This window comes from Carcharodon carcharias, chromosome 14 (genome assembly GCF_017639515.1).
Source record: "Carcharodon carcharias isolate sCarCar2 chromosome 14, sCarCar2.pri, whole genome shotgun sequence".
Lineage (NCBI taxonomy): Eukaryota > Metazoa > Chordata > Chondrichthyes > Lamniformes > Lamnidae > Carcharodon > Carcharodon carcharias.
The window spans coordinates 88,355,466-88,382,500 of NC_054480.1; the positions used below are offsets into that span (position 1 = coordinate 88,355,466).

General features: G+C 46.1%; 1 protein-coding gene across 1 annotated transcript; it reads right to left on the reverse strand.

Moving 5' to 3' along the window:
• Positions 1-5,548: 5,548 nt before the first annotated feature.
• LOC121287378 (sialidase-like) lies at positions 5,549-23,135 on the reverse strand. Its single transcript, XM_041205195.1, has 2 exons — positions 22,595-23,135; positions 5,549-7,062 (listed from the first exon to the last, which is right to left on the reverse strand). The coding sequence occupies exons 1-2, from the start codon at positions 23,093-23,095 to the stop codon at positions 5,803-5,805; spliced, it is 1,761 nt and encodes a 586-aa protein (XP_041061129.1). The 5' UTR covers positions 23,096-23,135; the 3' UTR covers positions 5,549-5,802.
• Between the last annotated feature and the right edge of the window lie 3,900 nt (positions 23,136-27,035).

Sequence of the window (27,035 nt, forward strand, 5' to 3'; positions counted from 1 at the left end):
TTCTGCCAGGGTTACACCAATAATTACCCAGAAAAAGTTAAAAGAATTAAAACCACTTCTAACGTCTGGGTGACTATTGTACAGAACCTGAATGACCCAATGGGACCTCCCAGACCATCTGATTACAACCCCCCATGGGACTTCCCCACCGTCCCGACAATCCAGTGGTCTCCCCAACTGCCTGACTTCATCCCCATGGGCTTGCCCCCACCTGCAGGAGACTCCTTCCCCTCAGCAGGCCTGGCTCTCCATCCTACTCCTCTGGGGCTCCACAGACCTGACTCGATGGCCGAAAACCCCTCCCCCACCCCCCGACAACCTCACCTAAGGTTCAAAACACCCTCGAGGGCCAACACCCTCCCCCCTACCCTCCACTGAGGCCTGACCTGACCCGAGGCCAAACTGACACACCCGAGGCCTAACGGCACCTCCCCCACCCCTGAGGTCCGATACTTTCGCTCCCACCTACCTACCTAAGGCCTGACCACCCCCCACCGAGGTTTGACCTGATCTGACCTGAGGTTTGACTCCCTGCCCGATGCCCGACACCCAACCCCTCAGGCCTAACCCAACCCAACTTGACCCAAGGCCTGAACCCCCTGACCTCCAACACCCCTCTGACCTCAGACCCCACCTGAACTCTGATCCGCCAACCTCTGAACCGCCCCAATCTCCAACCTCAACCCCCACTCCAAAATCTTACCCACTTACCTTCCTCCTGACCTTTAAATTTCACTGGTCTTTAAACTTACCTGGTTTAAAGCAGCTGGTGCCATAAAAAAGGGCCCATGGCCTCCTGCTCTTTGCCTCGGCTGCACTCTGACGCCAGGCCCCGGGGGACTTGCTGCTCTGCCTAGATCTCCCCACGGCCTGAGTCGGAAGGTTGGACTAGATAGGATCAAAATAAAATGGAGGTAAGTAACTGGGTATGGCATGGTAATCTGCACTGATTACCAATCAGAGAGAACCCAGGCACAATGAGTTTTGATCTCTCTGTTTTGTGATAGTTCGGGTCAGGGAGCCAGTTCATCTGCACTTCCTCTGCTTTTGTTGATTACGAGGGCTCCGTGCAATGACGTGTGAGATTCCACAGGCTGACAGAGGAATTTCTTTGTTCTGGTAACTGCATCTGGATCTTTCCAGAAACTGGTTAATCTTGTGGTCAGATGGCCTGTAGCAGCCATCTCATGGTCCAGCAATATCCATTTTAAAAATAGCAAAAAGGAATAAAACTTGAAGTACATGGCTTTAATTATTTTTATGTCTAATTGGCATAATGGTTGATACCAGGAGGATCTTTTCTCTTTTGGGGAGAGACTAAAACCAAGGTGCACAACTTAAGAATAAGAGGTCTACAATTTAAGACAGAGATGAGGAGAATTATTTTCTCTCAAAGAATCATTAGTCAGTGGAATTCTCTTCCCCAGACAGTAGTGGAAGCTGGGTCATAGACTTTATTCAAGGCTGAGTTAGATATTTTTATTGACGAGTGAGTCAAGGATTATGGGGTTAGATGGGAAAGTGGAGTTCAGACTCCAAAAATGTCAGTAATGATCTTATTGAATGGCAGAGCAGGCTCCAAGGGCTGAATGGCCTCCTCCTGCTCCTAAGTCGTATTTTCCCATGTTTAGCCAAGAGGTGAGTAAGCTGCCTTCACCTCCATCGAGACAAGGGGTGAACTGTGTAAAAGTCCTACCATGGAACACTGAGTACATCCCTGTGGTGTGTTCTTCCTATCTCTGACAACAGGTTTCCTCTGGATCAATAATTACATTTTAAGCCAAATGTTTGCAACTCATTTTATTGTTGCTGTGATGGGAAAAGTGATATAAGGGAATGAAAGAGAAAATGGGATTGTCGACAGTAAGGGTAAAGACTCTGGTAGTGCTCCCTTTATTGGTGAGAAGTGAATAGGCTGTGACTTCCATACATGTGTCAGCACAGTTATCTCAAACTGCCTTCCACGTCAGGCCCCTCAACCTGGCTAGGAGATGCTCAGTTGAAACATTTCTAAATCAGGAGATCCCTGATATTCCTGACAAACCCTTCATGCAGCCTCTTTGTGTAGCTGGTACCTCCCTGTTTGGTGTCATCTCTCTCCACCTCCAATTTCTCCTTCCCTCTTATCTCCTGCTCCTGCTCTTCTCCCAGTGAGATATCTCCTTCCAGGGCCTCCCCCTCTTCCAGGCCCAGAGCTCTCTGGAGGGCCATATTATGGAGTGTGCAGCAGACCCTCACAGTGACCAAGACCCTGTAAGAAGGCATTGGAGGGTGCCACCCAATGATCAAGGCAGGTTCAGGAGACCGATAGCCTGCTCTATCCTTGTCCAATTGAGCAGGTGGTATTGTCTCTGTCTGAGACTCCCTTACAGGGGTCAGTGGAATCTCTTCAAGGAATCTCCCCTATCCCCTAAGATTCATCCATGCACCTTGGGGGCTTGGAGTGAAGAGCTGAGGCAGCCTGGACTGGCAGCTGATGGCAGTCCTGGCAGCTGCGAGGTAAGTGAGCACACACATGGTGGAAGCTCTTGTTCTGCTCACAGAACAGTTGGACATTGAAGCTGTGGAAGCCCCTCCTGCTCATCGATCTCACTGGCTGGTCACTGGGTACCTTGTGGCCACAGGGGTGCAATTGATGATGCCCTGCACATGGCAATGGCAGTGAAGCCCAATGCCCTCTGTTTCTGCAAGGCTGGACCTGCTATTAAGTGAATGTGGTGCCCAGCTATGGCAGAGTCAGTGGCTTGTGAGATGTTGTGATGTGCAGCTACTTGTGAGCTGCCAATAAGGTCTACAGCTGATCCAATGAAAGAGCCAGAAGCAACCTTACTGGCCACTGACAGGTCAAGGTGACCCGTGCTATGAGGTGCAAGGTTTTTGACAATGATGGCACAGATACCAGTGCCCATATGCCTGGAGAGTCGCACTGGATCTCAGTCATCTCCAGGTTGCTTCATCTACAGCAGTAGATCCTGTATTGAAGTTTGGCCTCTGTTACTTTTCTGTCCCTCTTTCATCACCGGTGCCAGCCTGTTTTTGGGGATTCAGTCCTTTCTTTGCCCCTCATAGCCACTGGACCCAAAATCTGACAGTTGTTCCTCTGTTGCCATTGGTAAATTGGTCACTATATTGTGATTGGCAGCTCTACCCCCTGCTCTTCTGAGCCTGTGATGCCAGGGGATAATGTTCAATTCTCACTCTCCCTCACCCCACTGACCCGCTAATGGGGCCAGGATGATTCCCTTGGAAAACTGTGACTGGTTCCCCACTCTGAAGCCTCTTCCCTTCAGCTGGTCAGCAACAGACTGTACCTTTAAAATGTGTGCACCCCCCTCTCCGCAGGCTTTGATTCCTCGAATCAGTCTCAACCCAGTGAAACACTGAAATTGTGCCTCCCTCAATTAATTATTTTTACTCTGGACTTCTTGTAGTTTTCCATAGTGAACCTAAACCTTTTCATACAATGATCACTGCCTCCTAAATGTTCTCCTACTGCCACTTGATCCACTTGACCCACCTTATTCCCCAGATCCAGACCCAGCAATGCCTTATTCATCATTGGGCTGGAAACATATTGATCAAGGAAGTTCTCCTGAACACACTTCAGAAACTCTTCCCCCTCTCTGCCCTTAACTCTATAAATATGTCAGTCTATATCAGACATTCTCACCACTCTATAATCTTGCACCTCTCTGTAATTTCCAAATGCATTTGTTTCTCTACATCTTTCCCACTAGTTGGTGGCCTATTACATATTACATCCAGTAGTCTCTGTCATTTCTTTAGTCTAAATAAATAGATTCTGTCTGTGACTACTCCAGACCATTCTGTCTCTCTTCAGTACTGCAATGTTCTCCTCAATATGGCCACCCCTCCTCCTTTCTTTACTTCCCTATCTTTCCTGAACACCTTGACTCCAGGAATATGTAATAACTAGTCCTGCTCCTTTTTGAGCCAGGTCTCTGTTACAGGCACAATGCCATGGAGAGAATTTTCCTCCACTTAAGGGGGTTGTGTGGGGGTGGGTGCAGGCAAGCGTGGGCCCGATCGGTGCCCACGATTGGGTCCACGCCACAATTTTACACGGGCAGGCCAATTAAGGACTGTCCAGTGTGACGTCTGCCTGGAAGCACTGAGCACGCCCTGTGCGGGCCATGGCAGGGAGGGAGGATTTCCCTGAGTCAGGAGTGCGCTCTTTTGCGCATGCGCATGAAAGAGCACAAAAATCTCCCCGAGGCACAGAGCTGCTTCAGGGAGATTCGTTATAAGTTTTAAAAATTTTAATAAAGAAAAAAAATATTCAGACATGTGCCTTCATGTGAAACTGTCAAATGAGCTGGGACATGTCAATGAACTTTAATGAAAAAATGTATTTAATTTATAAACCCTTCATGAAACCTATCCCACCTGTGGATGAGGTTCCATCAAAAATGCAAAGGCCGCCTGGGCTTTTCGCCTGCCCGTCGACCTAAGGTTGGACGGGCAGCTTTCTCAATAGCCTTAATTAGTTAATTAATGGCCTTAACAGGCCTTTGACAGTTCGGTGGGTGCGCAGCTGACTTGGCTGTATGCCTGCCGAACTGAAAATCTGAATGACGCACGGTGACGTTGGGCCCCGCTCCCACCCACCAAGCCGAAAATTCTCCCCCATATTTCCAAGTGCTTATTTGCAATTGCAACGTACCTACCTTATTTACTACACTCTGTGCATTTATATACATTCACTATAAACCTGAATTATACCTTTTTGTTGCTCATCTTAATCTGACCCCAGCTAATACCTTCCTAATTCTTACTCTAGTGTCATCTGTTTCACCCAATCCTTTGTACACCTTGTCTATTCTTCCTAATGCTGGATCCTGGTTCCCACCCCATACGAAGTTAGTTAAACCCTCCCAAGCAGCTTAGCAAACAACCGCATAAGGATATTGGTCCCTGTCCTGCTGAAGTGCAGTCCATCTCGTTTGTACAACTTCCCCAGAACCTCTCCCAATATCCCAGGAACATGAAGACCTCCCTCCTCCTCTCTCCAGCCATCCAATGATCTGCTTTACCCTCCTAGTGCCATCAGCACTACTACATGGCACTGGGGGTTCAGAGATGACTACTTTCCTGCTTACTAATCTCCTTCCTGGCTCCCTGAAACCTGCAGGACCTCAGCTCCCTTTCCACCCACCATTTGGACTATTCTGCATACTCTATATCTAACACATCTGTAAATAACCTGAGAGTTTTCGATTTTCCAGTGTCGAGTGTTTTATTACCTATCCCTTTCATACTGTACCTACCCTAGGGTTCCAAATCAGGTCCAATCCCAAACAGGTCTCAGCCCAAACAAGTTCAATTCCTAACTGGTGAGAAAGAGTTGTCCTGTTCACTGGGGATGTCAGCCTGGTGTAGGGTAAGGTTGTTCTGTGTTTGTACAGTGGCACTCTGTTCTGAGATAAAGGGACTTGTGTACTGTCATTATTGAAGCTGAAAACAGTGAGCCCAAACTCTACACATGAAATGCACTCGAGAAACATAAACTCTTTATACTGTTACAGAGAACAAGTGTGAAAACACTGTCATCTTCCACTTTAATTCCCTTCATTCCACAAACACAGGAAAGTCTCACCAAGTGGCTACATAAAATGATTACATGCAATGTCCAGTTGTACAACAGTGTTAGAGACCATTACCATCAGTATGGTGAAATATTCCTTCAGTTACAAGCCACAGTCTCTCTGCTGAGCCTGTTAACATCAAGCACCAATGTCCACTCAAATCCTGAGCAGCTTAGGCCTCTCATATCTCTCATGTCTATTCAGTCTCAATGATGAGTCTGTCTTCATCGCTGCTACTCTCATCATTCTCTACTTGCTGTTGGCTCCTTGCAACTTCCAGAGATTTGACCCTTCTCTGTCTGTTTGGAAGTGCAGAATTGGGAAGGTCCTGCGCTCTAAAAATTCCCTCACCCCCCTTCCCATCAATGCAGTGGGACCTGCTGTGCCAAAAGCAGGCCCTTCCCTCAGAGATGGATGAGCCACTGCGAGGTGGAGTCAGGGGACTGGGCTGACTGCAGGAAGCAGGCAGGAGGCCCATTTGCTGAAGCAAGTTCTGCTTATCAATCTCCAAAGATTCTGAATGTTTCCGTTCTGCAACAGAAAATTTGACAGGAGGCTCAGTGCTGTCTAGGCTAGTGTTTCCCAGCTTCATCAGACTAAGATTGGTGCAGTTTGCACTCCAAGTATTCTCTGCAGCAAGCATCTCTCTAAACATGCAGTCTGGACCTTCATCAACAGCACAGGCAATTAAAGACACACATGGCTCCTGCAAACTAATTTTCACTGTGGGGACAGCGGGAGCTGCAGGGCAACTGGCAGGGTCACTAGAGACACTTGGAACCGTGGGGACACTGGGGACAGTGAAAGCTGTGGGGACAGTAAGAACAGTGGAGTCACTGGGGACAGTGGGGACAGTAGGAACAGTGGAGTCACTGGGGACAGTGGGAACTGTGCGGTCACTGAGGACATTGGGAACTGCGGGGTCACAGGGGACAGCGGGAACTGTGGGGTCACTGGGGACAGTGGGAACTCCAGTGTCACTGGGGACAGTGGCAACACTGGGAGCTGCATGGCCATTGGGGACAGTGAGAACAGTGGAAACAGTGGGGATACTGGGAGCTGCATGGTCAGTGGAGACACTTGGGACAGTGAGAACTGTGGAGTCATTGGGGAGTGTGGAAACTGTGGGGACACTGGGGATGGTGATACCTGTGGAGTCACTGGGGAGAGTGGGAACAGTGGGGACCGTGGGGACACTGGGGAGAGTGGGAACAGTGGGCACTACAAGTGGCCAGTGAAGGACTACAGAGGAGAGTCCTGCAGGCAGAAAGAGAACACTGGGCTGTGCAGTCTCTAAGCTTGTTGTCATCATGTGCTTTAGTCCACTGATCTGCAGTTGACAACTGTAAGCAGGAGGAGAACTCTGGGATTGACCTGCAGGTAACTGTGGTAATCGAACCATTCCAACGCTCACTGCTGGCTCCATCGCTCCTGAACAGGCTGTCAAAAGCACTGGCTGTAAATGAAAAATATAACAGAAATTTAAAGAACCTCATCACAGCTTAGAGTTTTAAACTGATACTATTGTGTTAGGGTTTTGTAACATTTATTACACACTGTATTTGAGGCATTTTTTTCTTTATTAGCCTCCGGTGCTGCAGCACAGATATATCGAGGTTGCTCTCTGCTCTGCTGCACCAGCCTTTCCCCTTGGTCAGAATCAGTTGCTAACTGACTCCCAGCACTGTCTCCAGCCACAATAACCTCCATTTCAAAGGTGCACGTTGGGTTTAAGTAGTGTAGATTAGCTTGAACTTGTGCTAAGCTCTCACAATTTTGGGCTCCCTACTCAGGCATGCAGCCATTCAACAACATACTTATCACTGGCAGCACACTATAATCATTTAAATTACCAGCTTAGTCTGAAATTTGCAAGCTGCCAATGATAGAAGGAATGGGCATGGGCTGATCGTTGTTGCAAAACCTGAGTCTGTTTTTGGGGGGCCTATCAAAATGTTCCTCTTAGAGATTTATAATATACATTACAGACAGTGTTAAGAGTTTTGTAATATATAAAATACAGACTATGTTAGTTTTGTAATATGTATTACACACTGTGTTAGTTTTGTAATATGTATTACACACTGTTAGTTTTGTAATATATATTACAGACTGTAGAGTTTTGCCAAATACCTAAAGCTCAATTCTGTGGAAAGGATCAAGAAGCACAGAAAATGCAGAGTTAACATTGAAAAGTTAAGAAGAAATATTGTCTAATAAAATCAAGGAAAACCCAAAGATTTTTGTAAATCATAAAGAGGAAGAGGGTGACTAAGGAAAGGATGGGGCTGATTAGAGACCCAAAAGTTAACTTGTGTGTGGAGGCAGAAAGCATGGGCCTCACTTCCATGCTTGGTGTGTACGCCAAGTCAGTGGGACCGAAAGCGGATGTGGAATCTGGCCACGGCCATGGTCGCATTGCAAACACGATTTCATGCTGGACGGCCGATGAAGGTTCATCCAGTATGAAATGCGCCCTCTCAATGGTTGGGAGGGTCTAGACTGGGGCAGGAACATGTCGGGTCCAATGGTGACTCGGCGGGCGCTTTGAAAGCGGCAGAGGCAGCTTCCTGAAGGCTGCCAGGGGAGAATCTTTAGAGTCTGTCCAGGAGATGGGAACAACAGCCTTACCAGTGGCAGGAAACATCAACTGATCTTCTCTGGATAACTACCCCAGTAACATACCAAAATGCTTGGTACCTTTGGTGAATCCCAAAGATGGAGTGTTTTCTCGGTGTGGCTCTCACTCTGCTGTCATGCCTTTTGCTGCAAGTGTGGCAGAAATTATATTTCCTCTCTTTGAATAATTCCTTCTTCATGTCTTTCCTTTAGTTGTCATATTCTCCATTTTCTGTCTTTTTTGCTTATAATGCCACCAATTCTTGCATCATCGGCAAAGTTAGACATTTGGCTTTCTATCCAATTGATTAATTAGTAATTAATGTGTTGTATCGCTGAAGCTCAAAACAGATCCTTGGGGGCCACCACTAGTCACATCCTGATAATTAGAGTGCTCTTTCATTATCTACTTATCCTCTGTCTCCTGCTGTTCAGCCAATTTCCTAGCCACATCAATAACTTGCCTTCATTTCCATGAGCTATCAGTTTAGCTATCAGTTTCTTATAAGGAATTTTATTAAATGTCTTCAGGGAGTCCATATAAATAATATCCATAGACATTTCCCTGTCCACTACAATCACCTCACCAAACAATTCCCTCAGATTCATCAGGCATGAGTTACCCTTTACAAATCCATGCCAGCTCTCTGTGATCAGCTGAAAATGTTCAAGATGTTCAATGACCCCATTCATAATTATAAACTTTAGTAATCTCCTGGCAACAGATATCATGGTAGCTGATCTACAATTCTCTGATGAAAGATCGACCTGGAACATTAATTCTGTTTATCTGTCCACAGATGCTGCCTGACCTGCTGAGCATGTCCAGCTTTTCCTGTTTTAACTTTGGAATTCTAGCGGCTGCAAGTATCTTGCTTTTCTATAAGTCTCTGCTTTCACTCTCTCACCTCTCTTACCAGGCAGAGTGACATTCACATCTTTCCAATCTGAAGGAACAGTTCCCAAATCAACACAATGATATCTAGTTGAATTCTCCACCTCAGATAACTGTGGAGGCTCAGTTATTGAGTATGTTCAAAACAAAGATTGAGATTTAAAATTTAACTTTAAAGGTAAGCTTTACCTTTAAAGTTATTAAAGATAACATTCATCGAGTTATTAAAGATATCAAGGGATCTGAGGAAAATGGTGTTGGGGTAGAAGATCAGCCATGATCCAATCTTGCTCTAGGGACTTAACATTGGACAAAAATTTTATGTATTTATTGCCTCAAGCTCACACAAGCCAATACTGGTATTGGTAGCAGAAAAGTAGCTTAAAGTCCATCTGGACAGAATACAATTTCAACAGAATAGTTACACTGGTGAACATAAGAGACTCACTGGCAGCAGCGGTGGTGGTGGTGGTGGACCTGGATGGAGACTGAACTCACTGACTGAGGAGTCAAAGTGGGGGAGAGAGCATCCAGTGAAAACTCCCACAAACAAATGGAATCTGCAAAGCGGCTATGTTAACATCCCAACCAGCAATGAAGCCAACTGCTGAGTAGCTGATATGGCTTTCTAGTTAATAGTCTGTTGTTCATGTGGGAAATCTTAGTATGGTTGACTTTATGTGAAGGAATTGTCACCAACCGGAGCATCTTGGAGCTTCAGTGACAACTGGAGTCACATACATGGCATCTGCAAGGCTGAGAGCTTTTGGATAACATATTCCTGGAGATGGTGACCCTGCAGATTAAAAATGTACAAGCATGGGAATGGCTGACCACCAGGAGGACATGGCAAGCAGGGAATCTCGTTTTCCAAATGATATTCAGCTCTGGATCCTGGTGAGAGTGATGGTTCCTCTGGGAGTGCAAGCAGAGCCTAGTCCAAGGCACCAAGGATGGCTCAGCTGCATAGGAAAGATGAACAAGGAGTGGAAGGCTAATAGTTTTTTTATTCATTCATGGGATGTGGGCTTCACTGGCTAGACCAACATTTATTGCCCTTGTTGAGAGGGAATTTAAGAGTCAACCACATTGCTGTGGATCTGGAGTCACGTGTGGGCCAGATCAGGTAAGGATAGCAGATTCCCTTCCCTAAAGGACAATAGTGAACCCGATGGGTTTTTACAACAATCATGGTCATCATCAAACTTTTAATTCCAGATTTTTATTGAATTCAGATTTCACCATCTCATAGTGGGATTTGAACCCAGGTCCCCAGTGACAATACCACACTGCCATCGCCTCCCTGGGGTTTGATATTGAGTGGAATAGATGGGTGCTTCTCCAGCTGGAGACATGACTCCAGGTTGGTACGTTGCCTTCCTGACAGGGTTAAGGGTGACAGGTAAGTAATTGGTTGCTGAGTATTTTTTCATTTATCCTTTGAAACCTTGGTAATTTATTAGTTTTAAGGTTTGGTTTGTAAGGTTTACTAGCCGCAGTAAAGCTTATTAGGCATTATAGTGTTTATCATTTAGAAATTAATTAAGAGAAGTAAATTAGTTAATGGATGATAAAGATAGCAGGGCAGGTGATGTCTTGCGACTGGTGAATGTGGGAACTCCTGGGTGACGGCGATTTCAGGGAAACACGTGCAGTTAGTATCTGCGGCTTAAGAACCTTTGGCTCAGAATCATTGAGCTGGAGGCCAAGCTACAGACACTGCAATGATAAAGGAGGGGGAATGTTACCTGGACACTTTATTCCAAGAGACAGTCTTTCCCCTTAGGATAGGATCATCTGGTTTGGTCAGTGAACAGGGACAGGAGGATGTGACCATGAGTGAGGCAAGGAAAGGGATCAAAAAGGTAAAAGTGGAGGAACTTCAGCCTATGCAATTGTCCAACAGGATCAAAGTTCTCGCAGGATGAGAGCAGGGCCCACAAGGTGGATGAACAGACCCATAGCACCATGGTATAGGAAGCCATTCAAGCAGGGGAAGTTAATGGGAATATAGTGGTTGCTGGGGACAGTAGAGTCGGGGGAAAGGCACAGTTCTGTGCAGCTGAGAATGAGCGTCTAAATTGCTATGTTGCCTGCCCAGTGTCAGGGTTTGGAATAGGAACTCCAGTGGGAGGGGAAAGATCCAGTTCTCTTGGTTCATATATAAGTAGAACTAAGAAAAAAGTTCAGGATTATTACCTGAGCCACAAGCAAATTAGCATAGTGTAAATGAGATTAGAGTGTTAAATGCATGCCTCAAAGACTGGTGTTGGAGAAGTGGGTTTTGATTCATGGGGCACTGGCACTAGTGCTGAGGAAAGTGGGAGATGTAGCGTTGGGATAGTCTTCACCTGAACAGTGCTGGGACCAATGTTGTGGTGTGTCATATAACTAGGGCAACGGACAGGGATTTAAACTGAAAATTCGAGGGGAAGGAACCATGTGAGAGGAGATGTGGTAAATCAAAAAGAAATAAGGAGGTAATAGTGCAGGGTAGAGGTTTAGGTAATGATAACCAGAGTGTGGCAGGAAGGGACAGAGTAGGTTCACCAGCAGATAAGGCCAGGGACTGCAAATTGCTAGAATCCATTATTAAGGAGGTTTTTGCAGGATACTTAGATTATCATAGTTTGATCAGGCAGAGTCAAATGGATTTGTGAAAGGAAAATCATATTTAGCTAATTTATTATTTTTTTTGAGGGCGTATCAAGCAAGATGGATAAAGGGGAACCTGTAGATGTGGTGTACTTGGATTTCCAAAAGTAATTTGATAAGGTGCCACATCAAGGTTACTGCAGAAGATAAGAGCCCATAGTGTAAGATGTGACACATTAGTGTGTATAGCAAATTCGGTAGCTAATAGGAAGCAGCGAGTATGGATAAATGGATCTTCTTTGGGTTGGTAAGCTGAGTGCCACTGGGATCAATGCTGGGACCTCAACCATTTACAATTTATATTAATGACTTGGATGAAGGGACGAAATGTTTGGTAGCTAAATTTGCCAATGACACCAACATAGGTGGGAAAGTAAGTTGTGAAGAGAAGTTAGTGAGTCTGCAAAGGGATATAGACAGGTTATGTAACTGGGCAAAAATTTGGCAGATGGAGTACAATGTGGGAAAATGTGATCTTGTCCACTTTGGCAGGAAGAATAGAAAAGCAGTATATTATTTAAATGGAGAGAGATTGCCGAACTCAGTGGTACAGAGGGATCTGAGTGTCCTGGTACATGAACGAAAAAAAGTTGGTATGCAGGTACAGCAAGTTATTTGGAAGTAAATGAAATATTGGCATTTATTGCAAGAGGAATGGAATATGAAAGCAGGGAGGTTTTACTGCAGATGTAATGGGCTTTAGTGAGACCACACCTGGAATATTGTGTGCAGTTTTGGTTTCCTTATTTGATAAAGGATAAAATTGCATCAGAAGCAGTTCAGAAGAGGTTCACTTGGCTCATTCCTGTGATGAAGGGCTTTTCTTTTGAGGAAAAGTTGGAGATGTTGGGATTTATAAAAATGAGAGGTGATCTTATTGAAACATATGAGACCTTGAGGGGATTTGATAGGGGAGATGCCTGCAGAATGTTTCCTCTTGTGGGGGAGACTAGAACCAAGGGGCACGGTTTAAGAATAAGAGGTCTACAATTTAAGACAGAGATGAGGAGAAATGTTTTCTCTCAAAGTATCGTTAGTGAGTGGAATTTTCTTCCCCAGAAAGCAGTGGAAGCTGGGTCATTGAATTTGTTCAAGGCTGAGTTAGAGAGAGTTTTGATAGACAGGGGAGTCAAGGATTATAGGGCGCAGACAGCAAAGTGAGATCACAACCAGAGCAGCCATGGTCTTATCAAATGGTGGAGCAGGCTCAAAGGGCTGAATGACCTACTCCTATGTTTCTAAGTTCTGATGGGGAGGGTGAACAGTCAACAGTCATAGACCATTATCAGCACCAATGACACAGGTCTTGAGGGTAGAGTTTTGAGAGTTAGGAGAGAGATTGAAAAGCAGGACCTCAATGGTAGAAATTGCCAAAATATTCCTGGTGCCACATAATAGTGAGTACAGAAATAGGAATTTAGAGTTGACGAACAAATGGCTGGAGAGATGGTGCAGGAGGGCTTTAGATTCCAGAGGCATTGGAACTGCGTCAGGGGAAATGGAACCTGGACAAGACGGGCTACACCTCAACAGGGCCAGGAGCAATACCCTTGCAGGGAATTTTACTTGTGCTTTTGGGGAATGTTTAACTGGCTTGTCAGGGGGAGGGAATCTGAGAACAGGTTCAGGAAGGAAAGAACAAAATTTGGAAATGGAAGGCAGGAAGTTATTAAATGTTTTTGGAAACCAGAGGAAACAAAGGCTAGAAAAAAGACAACAAATTGTACATACTTCAATGCAAGAAGCCTAGTGAATAGGGTAGATGAATTGAGAGCACAAATTGGCACATTGGAGTATGATATTACTGAGACAGGGTTGAAAGATGAGAAGGAATGGAAGCTCAACATTCCTGGTTACAGGGATTTCAGACAAGATAGAGAAGGGGTTAAAAATGAACAGGGTGTCACAATATTGATTGAAGAAATAATTACAGCTGTGAGGAGAGATGATGTGTTAGAAGGATCATTAAATGAGACCTTATGAGTTTAACTGAAGAACAAATAAGGGGCAGACACACTATCGGGAGTGTACTATAGAGTCCCAAACAGTCAGGAGGAGTTGGAGAGCAGATACATAGGCAAATGTTTGAGAAAGTGCAAAAGCAATAAGGTGGTAAAGTGGGGGACTTCAACTACCCTAATATTAACTGGGAGAGAATTTGTTTCAAGGGCACTGAGGGAGCAAAATTCTTAAAATGCATTCAGGAGAATTTTTTTAGCCAGTGCAGAGCAATCGCAATAAGAAAGGGATGGTTATGGTTCAGTGTTTGAAACTAGGCAGGTGGAAGGGGTGTCAGATGGGGAGAACTTTGGTGGAAGTGATCATAATTTATTTATATTTAGGGTAGATATGGAAAAGGACAAAGATAGACCAGGAATAAAAGTTCTTAATTGGGGAAAAACTAATTTTACCAGGTTGAGATGTGATTTATTTAAAGTGAACTGGAAACAGCTAGTTGAATATAAGTCAGTGTCAGATCAGTGGGAGGCATTCAAGGAACAGATAGTGAGAGTTCAGAGCAAATATGTGCCCTTAAAAGAAAAGGGTGGATAAAAAAAAAGTTCCCCAGATGTCTACTGTCTTAAAGGAGATGGAAAATAAGGGAAACTTATGACATACCAAGGACTCAATACTGCAGAAAACCCAGAGGCATTTAAAGAAGTGTAGAGATAGAAATTAAAAGAGAAATTAGGAAAGTGACGTAAGATAATGAAAATTATTAGCAAATAAAATCAAGGAAAACCCAAAGATTTTTTATTATTACATAAAGAACAAGAAAGTAATTAAAGAAAGAGTGGCGTCTATTAGAGACAATAGGGATAACTTGTGTGTGGAGGTGGAAGACATTGGTATGGTTCTTAATGAATATTTTGCACCTGTTTTCACAAAAAAGAGGAACAACACAGACATTATGATTGGGGTCGAGGGGGGAGGTGGGCAGAGAGCATTGTGTGAAGTGTGAAATATTTGATTAAATTTACATAGTGAAAGAGGAAGTATTAAGGGGTTTAACATCTTTGAAAATGGTTAAGTTCCCAAGCCCAGATGAGATGTGTCTTCGGTGTAGAAACACGATCTGGGAGGCTTCTTAGTCAAACAAAATAAACTTATTTACACGAGACCCTCTGTGGCTGCTTGTATCCAGCCAGCTCCTCATACAGTCATCTTCCGAGGAAACCCCCCCTAGAATGTATTCCCCTGCGCAAGTCATAGGTTAAACAAATTAAGTGCCTCCTATTCAGTTGAACTGATCTTAAAGTGACAGTCATCACACTCATTTCTGCACTTGCTTCCCGTAACAACTATCAGATGCTCTGACCATTATTTTCCAAGCTCCCTGACTACAAGTATGGTGCCTGAAGACTGCAGGATGGTTAACATTGTACAATAGTTTAAAAAGGGAGAAAGGGATAGACTGAGTAATTGCAGGCCTGTCCGACTAACCTCGGTGATGGAAGAATTATTAGAAAAAATTCTGAAGGACAGGATAAATCTTTATTTAGAGAAACACGGATTGATCAAGGAGAGTCAGCACAGATTTGTTAAGGGAACATTGTGTCTGATTACCATGATGGAACGTTTTGATGAGACAGCAAGGAGCGCCGATGAGGATAAAGCATTTGAAGTAGGCTATATGGAATATAGTGAGACTTTTGATAAGGTCTCACATTGCAAACAGGTCATAAAATCTAAAAGCCTTTGGAATACTAAGTAAAGTGACAAGTTGGATCCAAATTTGGCTCAATTACAAGAAGCAAAATGCAATGGTCAGTGGGTGTTTATGTGACAGGCAGGCTGTTTGCAGTGAAGTTTTTCAGGTTCAGTTCTGGGTCCTTAGCTTTTTGAGACATATATCAATAGATTGGACTTGAATATAAGGGATATGATTAAGAAGTTTGCAGATGATATAAAAGTTAGTCCTGTGATTGATAACAAAGAAGAAAGCTGGGGACTCCAGGTAGATATTAGTGGACTGGTCAGGTGGGCAGAACAGTGACAAAAGGAATTCAATTCTGAGAAGTGAGAGGTAATTCTTTTAGGGAAGACTAACAAGGCAAAGGAATGTGGCTGGAGAGATTGATAAAGTGGACAAGACAGTATCTGGACTATTTGCCTTTATTGGCCGAGGCATATAGGCAAAAGCTGGGATGCTGTAACTGTATGAAACACTAGTTAGGCCACCACTGGAGTACTGCGTGCAGTTCTGATCAGTGCATTATCGGACAGATGTGCCTGCACTAGAGAGGCTATGGGGAGATTTATGAGGATGTTGCCTGGACTAAAGAATTGTAGTTTTGAGGAAAGATTGGATAGACCGGGGTTGCTTCCTTTGGAAGGGAGGAGGCTGAGGGGAGATTTAATTGAACTGTATAAAATTACAAAGGTCTAGATAGAGTGGATAGGAAAGTCCTATTCCTCTTTGTTCAGGGGTCTATAAGCAGAGAGCATAGATCTAGGGTAAGAGGTAGAAGTTTTAAAGGGGATTTAAGGGGTATTTTCATGTAATAGCTTCTCTCCCCACTTCACAAAGCAAGTTAAATAGATTTAAGCTGAGAACTATTTAGTAAATCCTTTCCATTTAGAAATGTAACAATAAACACTGCTACACCTGTTCAATTTTTCCTTCTCTAGCATTCCTAGACACAGAGTAACCAGGGATATTAAGAACACATTCCTGGTCTTGTTTGAGTTATGTGTCTGTTAATGCAACTATGTCATAATTTCATATGTCAGCTTACATGTGCAGCACAGCAGCTTTATTAGTTACACAATGGACATTGACATATGTAGAATTAATACAAAGAACAAAGAACAAAGAAAAGTACAGCACAGGAACAGGCCCTTCAGCCCTCCAAGCCTGCGCCGATCATATTGCCCGTCAACTAAAACATTGTGCACTTCCAGAGTCCGTATCCCTCTATTCCCATCCTATTCATGTATTTGTCAAGCTGCCTCTTAAACACCACTATCATACCTGCTTCCACCACCTCCTCTGGCAGCGAATTCCAGACACTCACTACCCTCTGCATAAAACACTTGCCCTGCACATCTCCTCTAAAGTTTTCTCCTCTCACCTTAAATCTATGTCCCCTAGTAATTGACTCTTCCACCCTGGGAAAAAGCTTCTATCTACTCTGTCCATGGTACTCATAATTTTGTAAACTTCTATCAAGTCGTCCCTCAATCTCCGTCGCTCTAGTGAGAACAATCCGAGTTTCTCCAACCTCTCCTCATAGCTAATAACCTCCCGACCAGGCAGCATCATGGTAAACCTCCTCTGCACCCTCTCCAATGTCTCCATATCCTTCTTGTAATGTAGCGACCAGAATTGCATGCAATATTCCAAGTGTGGCCTAACCAATGTTCTATTCAGCTGCAGCATGACTTCCCAGCTTTTATGCTCAAAACCCCTGCCAATGAAGGCAAGCATATGCCTTCCTGACTACCTTATCCACCTGTGTTGCCACTTTCAGTGACTTGTGGACCTGTACACACAGATCCCTCTGCCCGACGATGCACTTAAGGGTTCTGCCATTTACTGTATAATACCTCCTTCATCACTTTTGCTGTTTACCTCACTTGGCTCCCTGTAGTTTTTTGCGATATTTCTAATTTTCTGCTGTTTATACCTCTTTGTTATCGGATTTTCTTTCCACTACCTCCTGCTAAATTCATTTAAACCCTTTGTGGTAAATTTTACATTCCATGATATGTAAATGAATGTGAATGGGAAATCCTAATGAAAACACACTTTACAAATTGACACAATTCATGCCGGAATCCCGAAACTTGCTCAAAGTGGAAGCTGTATTTCTGCGCATGAGACTAATTTGTGAGGAAGGAGGATTAACATCAGGGGAGTTAGTAACACAGAGTGCTACAGCAGGTGGGGAGTGTTACTGAAGAAATTCACTGCACATGAGCAGAGATGGCCAGTAGGGATGATTATTATTTGTGGGCATAAGAAGAGTGACAATTCCAGGCAATGGAGGCATTTAGGTCATAGCCTCCCTTGTACATGGATGACATCACTGTCTTCTGCTCGGATCCATTGTCTGTGCAGAGACTGATGAGCCTCTGTGATCAGTTCAAACTAGTCTTGGGAGCCAAAGTAAATAATGGCAAGAATGAGGCCATGTTCTTTGGGAACTTCATCACCAGGCCTGAAGGTGTTTGGCATATGGTTTTGAGGGCCCAGGGTGTGCACTAAAAGGTAGAAGGAGCAGGTAATCATGCTAAAACAAAAACTGGGCATGTAGGAGTGACTCATCCTCTCCATTGCAGGTAAGAACTTGGTCATCAGGTCTGAGGTGCTCTCAGTGTTGTTGTTGCAGGTCTGACCCATTCCTCACTCCTGGTGGATACCTGAGCCATACTCCACTTTATCTGGAGATCAAAATGGACTGTGTTCACAAGGACACGATGTACGAGCCTTTAGATAAAGGGGGAGAAAAATTTACCCAATATCACCCTTACCCTGATGGCCATTTTTGTGTGCGACTACAACAAGCTGTGCAGGGACAGAAATGCCAAGTGTCATTACATGCTGAGGTTCTACCTATCTGAGGTATTGAAGAATGGGCCTGGTCACATTGCTGCAGAATGCTCCATTCAGTTGGACCGTGCCATACCACCTGTCCTTCATGAAGAGGTTTATGCAGAAACTACCTTTGACCACAAGTCCATCAGGCAGTGATTGGCATGTAACATCCTAGAGGCTCTGCAGTAAAAGGAGATGGTGGCTCCTGTCCGCTGGTTGCCCGAGCATACTGTTAAAGTCATTTGGCAGAATGCCTCATCATCAGATCTTTCCAACATGCCAGGAGTCACACCCCCTCTGCGCATTGTGGTGGGGAAGAGACCGTTGTTCACTTGTGGAATGTGCCTTTGCAAAGAAGGTATGGAGAGAGATGCAGTAGTTTTTGTTGAGGTTCATCCTGAGCAGTGCTGTGACACAGGACTCTGTGCTCTATGGACTGTTCCCGGGGATACACACCGAGACAAACATAAACAGTAGCTGGAGGATCATCAGCTCGGTGAAAGATGCTCTTTAGTTTGCCTGAAACCTGTTGGTCTTCCAGCGCAAAATTTTCCCCGATCAAGTGTTACAGACTGGTACATTCCAAAGTCCAGGACTACGTGCTGAGGGACGCACTAAATCTTGGGGCAGCTACGCAATGGGGGGAGGCCACAATCTAGAGTCCACCTGCCATAGTATACCAAGAGGCTGGGAACAGGGTTAAACCCCTCAGGCAGTTTCTTTTTTATGGAATGTGTATTGTGAATATCACCTTTAATTCCAATTATATTGGGGCACCTCATAGTATCACCTGCTGTGTGGGAAGATCAGGAATTGTTTTGCACCTTCTGGTAATGTCCAACTGGAACTGTATGAGATCTATATCTTGTTATTTCTGTTGGACTGTGGATTAAAATTACAAAGGCTGCAGTTTAAAGACATGTCCACTGGAACAGGATGAGATATATATATATATATACAATGTTGCAGTCCTGGAACAGAGCATGCTATGAAAGACAGGATGGCACTAGTGAGGAGTCCTGAATCAAACAAGCAGCCTGGCAACAACATTTTAATTGGCTCCTCACCAGGTGACCAGGATTTTGTGTGAGAAGAAGTATAGCAGAGTAGCTCCTAGCTTGAAAAGAACAAAACTTAAAACCTCTTTCTCCTGTGTGTGGAAGATTCCAGTAATTCCACAATAAGCGCTAGCTGGCTTTTTCTCCTCATATCTCTATAACCTAATCTCTCTCTCTCTCTCTGAAAGCCCATGTCAAGAGGCAAAGGGGAAAACTCACTGTTAGACACATTGAATGGCAAGTTCTCAACCAATGAACTAAATACTGAATGTACTGGAAGGCCAGCTCCTGTTATCAACAAGAACTGAAAGGAATTTAGAAGAGATCGATCAAAATCAACCCATCGAATCCTGTAGTCCGGATTGGTGCTATTGAACTGTTTTATCCCATCCTTAAAATCAATGAAGCCTGTGCCTTATGTCGTGTGTGTTTGTGTGTGTGTAGTGTGTGTTGGTGTGTGTGTGTGTTGCTGTGTGTGTGTGTGTCGTTGTGTGTGTCATGTGTGTATGGTGTGTGTGTGGTGTGTATGCGTGTGTGGTGTGTATATGTGTGCCGTGTGTGTGTGTATGTGTGGTGTGTGTGTACGAATGGCAAAGTTTGGGGGCTCAGGTCTGGAATATTTTGGAACAAAATACAATGATGATTCATATGTAGATTTAGTAAGTAATAAAAGCTAAAAGGAAACATCAGGATTGTACCATCAAAAATAAGATGGCACTGGAAACTGCTAAAGTATCCCTTCAAGTGGAAGAGATGTCCCTGATGATTTTACAAGGAATTCCAAAAGCCAGGTTAGTTGAATCGGCAAATAAATTAAGGGCAGAATTTTCCATTTGGTGTGCGTCCCGATGTCTCGCGATATTTCATTCGGCAGGCATGTGCTGGAGTTGGCTGCGCACCCACCGATAATTGATAAGCCTATTAAGGCCATCGAACAGATAATTAACATATGATTTGTTGTCTGGATTCGAGGTTGTAGGAGTGGTTAAGAAATTACCCATGGATGGAGTTGATTTACTCCTGGGGAATAACTTGGCAGGAGTGAAGATTATATCTTCACCCATAATTATGGAAAGTCCGAGAGAGGTTAAAGAGGCGGAGCAGTTATAAGAACACGTTCCCGGTATTTTTCCATCATGTGTGGTGACCAGAGCAATGGCTAAACAAAGTTCACCACCAGAAGTCAAAGTAATACCATGAGCAGGTTAGAGTAGCCAAAGCTTTCTTTAAGGATGAAGATAATTACAAGGAAGTGTTTGGTATGTCTTCATTGACTGAGGCTCAGAAAGCAGGTCCGGAGTTAAACAAGTTAACACAGTCAGCTCACACTGAAGCTAAGATTGAAGGAGTTCTGGGGAGCTATTACCTTAAAAACGGAGTTCTGGTGAGGAAGTAGAGACACCCTCACAGACCTGTGGATGAGTAATGGACGATTGTTCATCAGATAGTGGTACCGCCCAATTGTCGTAAGGAGATATTGCAAGTAGCACATGAAATTCCTATGGCAGGACATGTAGGAATGCAGAAAACCCAAACATTGATAAATAGGCGTTTTACCTAGCCAAGACCTCATAAGGACGTGGTGCAATTTTACAAAATGTGTCATACATGTCAGGTAGTAGGGAAACACCAACATGTAATCAAACAGCTCCTTTAATACCCATGCCAGTTTTTGAAGGACCATTTAGTCATATATTAGTAGATCGTGTATAACTATTACCTAAAATGAAAGGACATCAGTATATCCTTACAGTCATGGATATGACAACCCAATTTCCAGAAGCTATTGTAAAAGCAAAAAACTGCAGATGCTGGAAATCCAAAACAAAAACAAAAATACCTGGAAAAACTCAGCAGGTCTGATAGCATCTAGGGAGAGGAATACAGTTAATGTTTCGAGTCCGAATGACTCTTCAACAGAACTAAGGAAAAATAGAAAAGAGGTGAAATATAAGCTTAAGGGGAGACAGAAGAGGGCCTGGGGGAGATTAGGGGAGTGGTTGGGAAGACTGGAGGAGGGGCAAGGGCAGATTGTGAGAGGGGGTGAGGGAAACTGTTGGAGGGGCTGGAGGAGACTGGGGGAGCAGCAGGTGGAGACTGGGGGAGTGGCAGAGGGAGACTGGGGGAGGGGCTGGGGGCGAGGTTGTGGGAGGCTGGGGAGACTTGGAATGGCTGAGGGAGACTGGGGGAAGGGCTGAGGGGGACAGAGGGGTTAGGGAAGGCTGTGGGAAGGTCTAGGGAAAACTGGGCAAGGGGTGAGGGGAGACTGGAGAGGGGCTGGGGGAGACTAGGGGAGCAGCTGGGAAAACTAAGGTAGGGTCTGAGGGAGACTGAGGAGGGACTAGGGTAGGGGCTGGGGGGGCTGGTGGAGAGAATAAGGGAGACTGGGAGAGGGGCTGTGAGAGACTGGGAAGGGCTGCTTGAGACAGGGGCAGGGCCTGGGGGAGACGGGGGGCTGGGGAGTGGCTACAGGAGACTTTGGAAATGGCTGGGGAGACTGGGACAGGCTGGGAAGATTAGGCCAGGGGCTGGGGGAGACAGAGGGGCTGGGGAGATTGGGGGAGGGGCTAGGGTAAAGGAAATCCGAAAGCACTTTATAGCCAATGAAGATGAAGTATGTTTGAATTGCCATTGCTGTTGTGGCAGCCATTTATTCACATTAAGTTCCCACAAACAACAAATCAGATAATGACCAGGTAATCTGTTTCAGTCATGCTGCTTTAAAGCCATTATCAAAGGAGCCTGTTGGGAGATGAAAGGAAGTGTTTGATTCAGCAAATTGGTCTGATCTTTTGAAATTTCAGAGGGGTTTGGAAATCCACAAAGGGGATAAATTACCACACTATGTAATGCAATTGATTGGGCAGCTCTGTCAAAGAAATGACAGGTGTGATAGGCCAAATGCTCTCCATTTGCTGCAAGATTCTATGATTAAATGATAAACATTGAGCTGGCACAGGAGAGAACTCTCCTGTTCATCTTTGAAGTAGTACCATGGGATCCTTTATGTCCACCTGAGAGGGCAGTGTGAGCTGAAAATTATCCACCGGACGGCACATGTGTCAGTGCGGCACCCCCTCAGTACTGCACTGGAGTGTTGGCATAGAATACATCAAGTCTCGGCAATTAAACCACAACCTTTGAACTCAGAGGTGATGTGCAACCACTGAGTCACAGTTGAGTGCACTGTTGGTGAATACCACACACTGTAAGAACTCACCTCCTTCTCGTGTAAAGCCTGACTCTGAAGAGCTTTTGGTGACGTTAGGACTTGGTCTTTGATTGGCTCACTAGGCCTTCTCTGTGTTTCCATAGTTAGTGAAAATACATTGCCAGCAGTTGGTGATACACAGCTACCAGATGATGGGTTGACAGGACTTATCTTAGTTACTGAATGCAGAGTTTCTTGAGCTTTGGAATTTGCAACACAAGAAGCAAACAAGGTTTGGAAATCAGGCAAGGCCTCATTGTTTGATTGTTCTGGGACCGCAGCAACTGGCAGCACACAAACAGTGGAGCTGTGTGAGCTGCTTCGCTCATTCACATCAATGTTGGTTATTGGGAGGTTCTGGAGTTGAGGTATGGTTGAGATTTGAGGAAGTGACCATACAGGTATCTGAGAACAGAGGGAGACAGCTGGACATTCTGACACTGACAGTGTCCTGTTTGAGGAGCTGGAAAGAGATGGGTTTTGTGGTGTATCCATAGGTGAAGAGATCATTGATTTGGAACTGCAGGAGAAAGCTGAGGTAATCAGGGTCTCTCTGGGTTGATAAAGGACAGAACCACCATTTGAAAGAATGCTGGATTCAATGAAGACCTGGGAGTGTAGGTCGGTGAGTTGTAGAACTGCTACACTGGAAGCCATAGAACCTGCCTGCGATTGGGTCCTCTTTAAAAGATGTTGTTTCTCATTTAACCTCTTTCCCCGATCTAAAGAAAATTATTAAAATAGTAGTTAGCAATAAATAAGGAAACTTGAACAAGACAAACTGCAACCGATCAAACCTTAGACAACAAAACCAAGGCACAGCTCACTGTCTGTCCCAGTCTGACCCAGACCCTCTCAGTCCTTCTCAGTCTGACCCAGTCCTCACAGTTTGCCGCAGTCTGACCCAATAGCTCACAGTCTGTCCCAGTCTCACCCAGTCCTCACAGTCTGCCACCGTCTGACCCAGTGGCTCTCAGTCTGTCCCAGTCTGACCCAGTCCCTCTCAGTCTGTCCCAAGTCTGACCTAGTCCCTCACAGTCAGACCAAATCCCTCACAGTCCAATCCAGTCTGACCCAGTCCCTCTCAGTCTGTCCCAGTCTGTCCAAGTCTGATCCAGTCCCTCAGTCTGTCCCAGTCAGACCTAATCTGGCCCAGTCCCTTTCAGTCTGCCGCAGCTTGACCCAATCACTCTCAGTCTGACCCAGTCACTCCCAGGCTCTCCCAGTCTAACCCAGTCCCTCAACGACTGCCCCAGCCTGACCCAGTACCTCTCAGTCTGCCCCAGTCTGACCCAATCTGGCCCAGTCCCTCACAGTCAGTCCCAGTCTGACCCAGTCCCTCTCAGCGTTTCCCACTCTGACCCAGTCCTCTCAGTCTGACCCAGTCTGACACCATCCCTCACAGTCAGTCCCAGTCTGACCCAATCACTCAGTCTGTTCCAGTCTGACAAAGTCTGACCCAGTCCCCCTTAGTCTGTTCCAGTCTGACACACTCCCTCACAGTCTGTCCCAGTCTGACCCACTCTCTCACAGTCTGTCCCAGCCTGATCCAGTCCCTTTCAGTCTGACCCAGTTTGATCCAGTCCCTTTCAGTCTGACCCAGTCTCACCCAGTCCCTCTCAGTCTGACACAGTCTGACCCAGTCCCCCTCAGTCGGTCCCAGTCTGACGCAGCCCCTCTCAGCATGTCCCAGTCAGACCCAGTCCCTCTCATTCTGCATCAGTTTGATGCAGTCTGACCCAGTCCATCACAGTTTGTCCCAGTCTGACACAGTCACTCTCAGTCTGACCCAGTCTGAGTCAGTCCCTCTCATTCTGCCTCAGTGTGGCCCTTTTTCCACTCATTCTGTCCCAGACTGACCCAACCCCTCACAGGCTGTCCCAGTCTGACACAGTACCTCGCAGTCTGTCCCAGTCTGACCCATTCACTCACAGTCTGTCCCAGTCGACCGAGTCTGACCCAGTCCTTCTCAGTCTGTCCCATTCTGACACAGCCCCTTTCGTTGGACCCAGTCTGACTTAGTCCCACTCAGTCTGTCCCAGTCTGATCCAGTCCCTCAGTCTGTCCCAGTCTGACAGAGTCTGACCCAGTCCCCCTTAGTCTATCCCAGTCTGACCACTCCCTCACAGTCTGTCCCAGTCTGACCCAGTCACTCTCAGTCTGTCCCAAGTGTGACCTAGTCCCTCACTGTCAGACCAAATCCCTCACAGTCCAATCCAGTCTGACCCAGTCCCTCTCAGTCTGTTGCAGTCTGACCCAGTCTCTCTCAGTATATCCCAGTCAGACCCAGTCCCTCAGTCTGTCCCAGCCTGACTCAGACTCTCTCAGTCTGCCCCAGTCTGACCCAATCTGGCCCAGTCTGACACCGTCCCACACAGTCGGTCCCGGTCTGAACCGGTCCCTCTCAGTTTGCCCCAGTCTGATCCAGTCCCTTTCAGTCTGACCCAGTCTGACCCAATCCCTCAGTCTGTCCCAGTCTGACAAAGTCTGAGCTAGTCCGCCTTAGTCTGTTCCAGTCTGACCCACTCCATCACAGTCTGTCCCAGTCTGACCCACTCCATCACAGTCTGTCCCAGTCTGACCCACTCCCTCACAGTCTGTCCCAGTCTGATCCAGTCCCTTTCAGTCTGACCCAGTCCCTCATAGTCTGACCCAGTCTGAAGCAGTCCCTCTCAGGCTGCCGCAGTCTAACACAGTCTGACCCAGTCACTCTCAGTCTATCTGAGTCACTCTCAGTCAATCCCAGCCTGACCCAGTCCCTCTCAGTCTGACCCAGACACCCTCAGTCGGTCCCAGTCTGACACACTCCCTCACAGTCTGTCCCAGTCTGACGCAGTCCCTCTCAGCATGTCCCGGTCAGACCCAGTCCCTCCCAGTGTGACCCAGGCTGACCCAGTCTGACCCAGTCCCTTTAAGTCTGCACCAGTTTGATACAGTCTGACCCAGTCTATCACAGTTTGTCCCAGTCTGACCCAGTCCCTCTCAGTCTGACCCAGTCCTTCTCAGTCTGACTCAGACCTCTCAGTCTGCTCCAGTCTGAGCCATTATGACCCAGTCCCTCTCAGTCTGACCCAGTCTGACGCAGTCCCTCTCATTTTGTCCCAAGTCTGACCGAGTCCCTCACAGTCAGGCCAAATCGCTCACAGTCCAGTCCACTCTGACCCAGTCCATCTCAGTCTGTCCCAGTCTGACCCAGTCTTTCTCAGTATATCCCAGTCAGACCTAGTGCCTTACTCTGTCCCAGCTTGACACAGTCCCTTTCAATCTGACCCAGTCTGCCTCACTCCCTCTCAGTCTGTCTCAGTCTGAACCAATCTGACCAAGTCTCTCTCAGCCTGACCCAGTCAGACCCAGACCCTCTCAGTCTGACCCAGTCTAAGTCAGTCCCTCACATTCTTCCTCAGTGTGGCCCTTTTTCCACTCATTCTGTCGCAGCTTGACAAAGACCTTCTCCATCTGCCACAATCTGACCCAGCCCCTCGCAGGCTCTCCCAGTCTGACACAATCTGACCCAGTATCTCGCAGTCTGTCCCAGGCTGATCCAATCACTCACAGTCTGTCCCAATCTGACCCGGTCACTCTCAGTATGTCTCAGTTGACCGTGTCTGACCCAGTCCTTCTCAGTCACGTCCAGTCTGACTCAGTCCCTCTCAGTTTGTCCCAGTATGATCCAATCCCACACAGTCTGTCTCATTCAGACCCAGACCCTCACAGTTGGACCCAGCCTGATTCTGTCCCACTCAGTTTGTCACAGTCTGTCCCAATCTGACCCAGTCCCTCTCAGTCTGACCCAGTTTAAGTCAGTCCCTCTCATTCTGCCTCAGTGTGGCCCTTTTTCCACTCATTCTGTCCCAGACTGACCCAGCCCCTCGCAGGCTGTCGCAGTCTGACACAGTACCTCGCAGTCTGTCCCAGGCTGACCCATTCACTCACAGTCTGTCCCAGTCAATCGAGTCTGACCCAGTCCATCTCAGTCTGTCCCAGTATGACACAGTTCCTCACAGTCTGTCCCATTCTGACACAGCCCCTTTCAGTTGGACCCAGTCTGACTTAGTCCCCCTTAGTCTGTCCCAGTCTGACCACTCCCTCACGGTCTGTCCCAGTCTGACCCATTCACTCTCAGTCTGTCCCAAGTGTGACCTAGTCCCTCACAGTCAGACCAAATCCCTCACAGTCCAATCCAGTATGACCCAGTCCCTCTCAGTCTGTCCCAGTCTGACCCAGTCTCTCTCAGTATATCCCAGTCAGACCCAATCCCTCAGTCTGTCCCAGCCTGACTCAGAACCTCTCAGTCTGCCTCAGTCTGACCCAATCTGGCCCAGTCCCTCACAGTCTGCCGCAGCTTGACCCAATCACTCTCAGCCTGACTCAGTCACTCTCAGGGTCTCCCAGGCTAATCCAGTCCCTCAAAGACTGCCCCAGCCTGACCAGTCCCTCTCAGTCTGCCCCA

Bases quoted from the DNA above. Each gene is read 5' to 3' on its own strand.
- LOC121287378 (XM_041205195.1), bottom strand. From the start codon at position 23,095: ATGATCTCTTCACCTATGGATACACCACAAAACCCATCTCTTTCCAGC. The intron at 7,063-22,594 runs GTGAGTTCTTAC...TTTCATTTACAG, and splicing joins AGGCTTTACACGAGAAGGAG to CCAGTGCTTTTGACAGCCTG.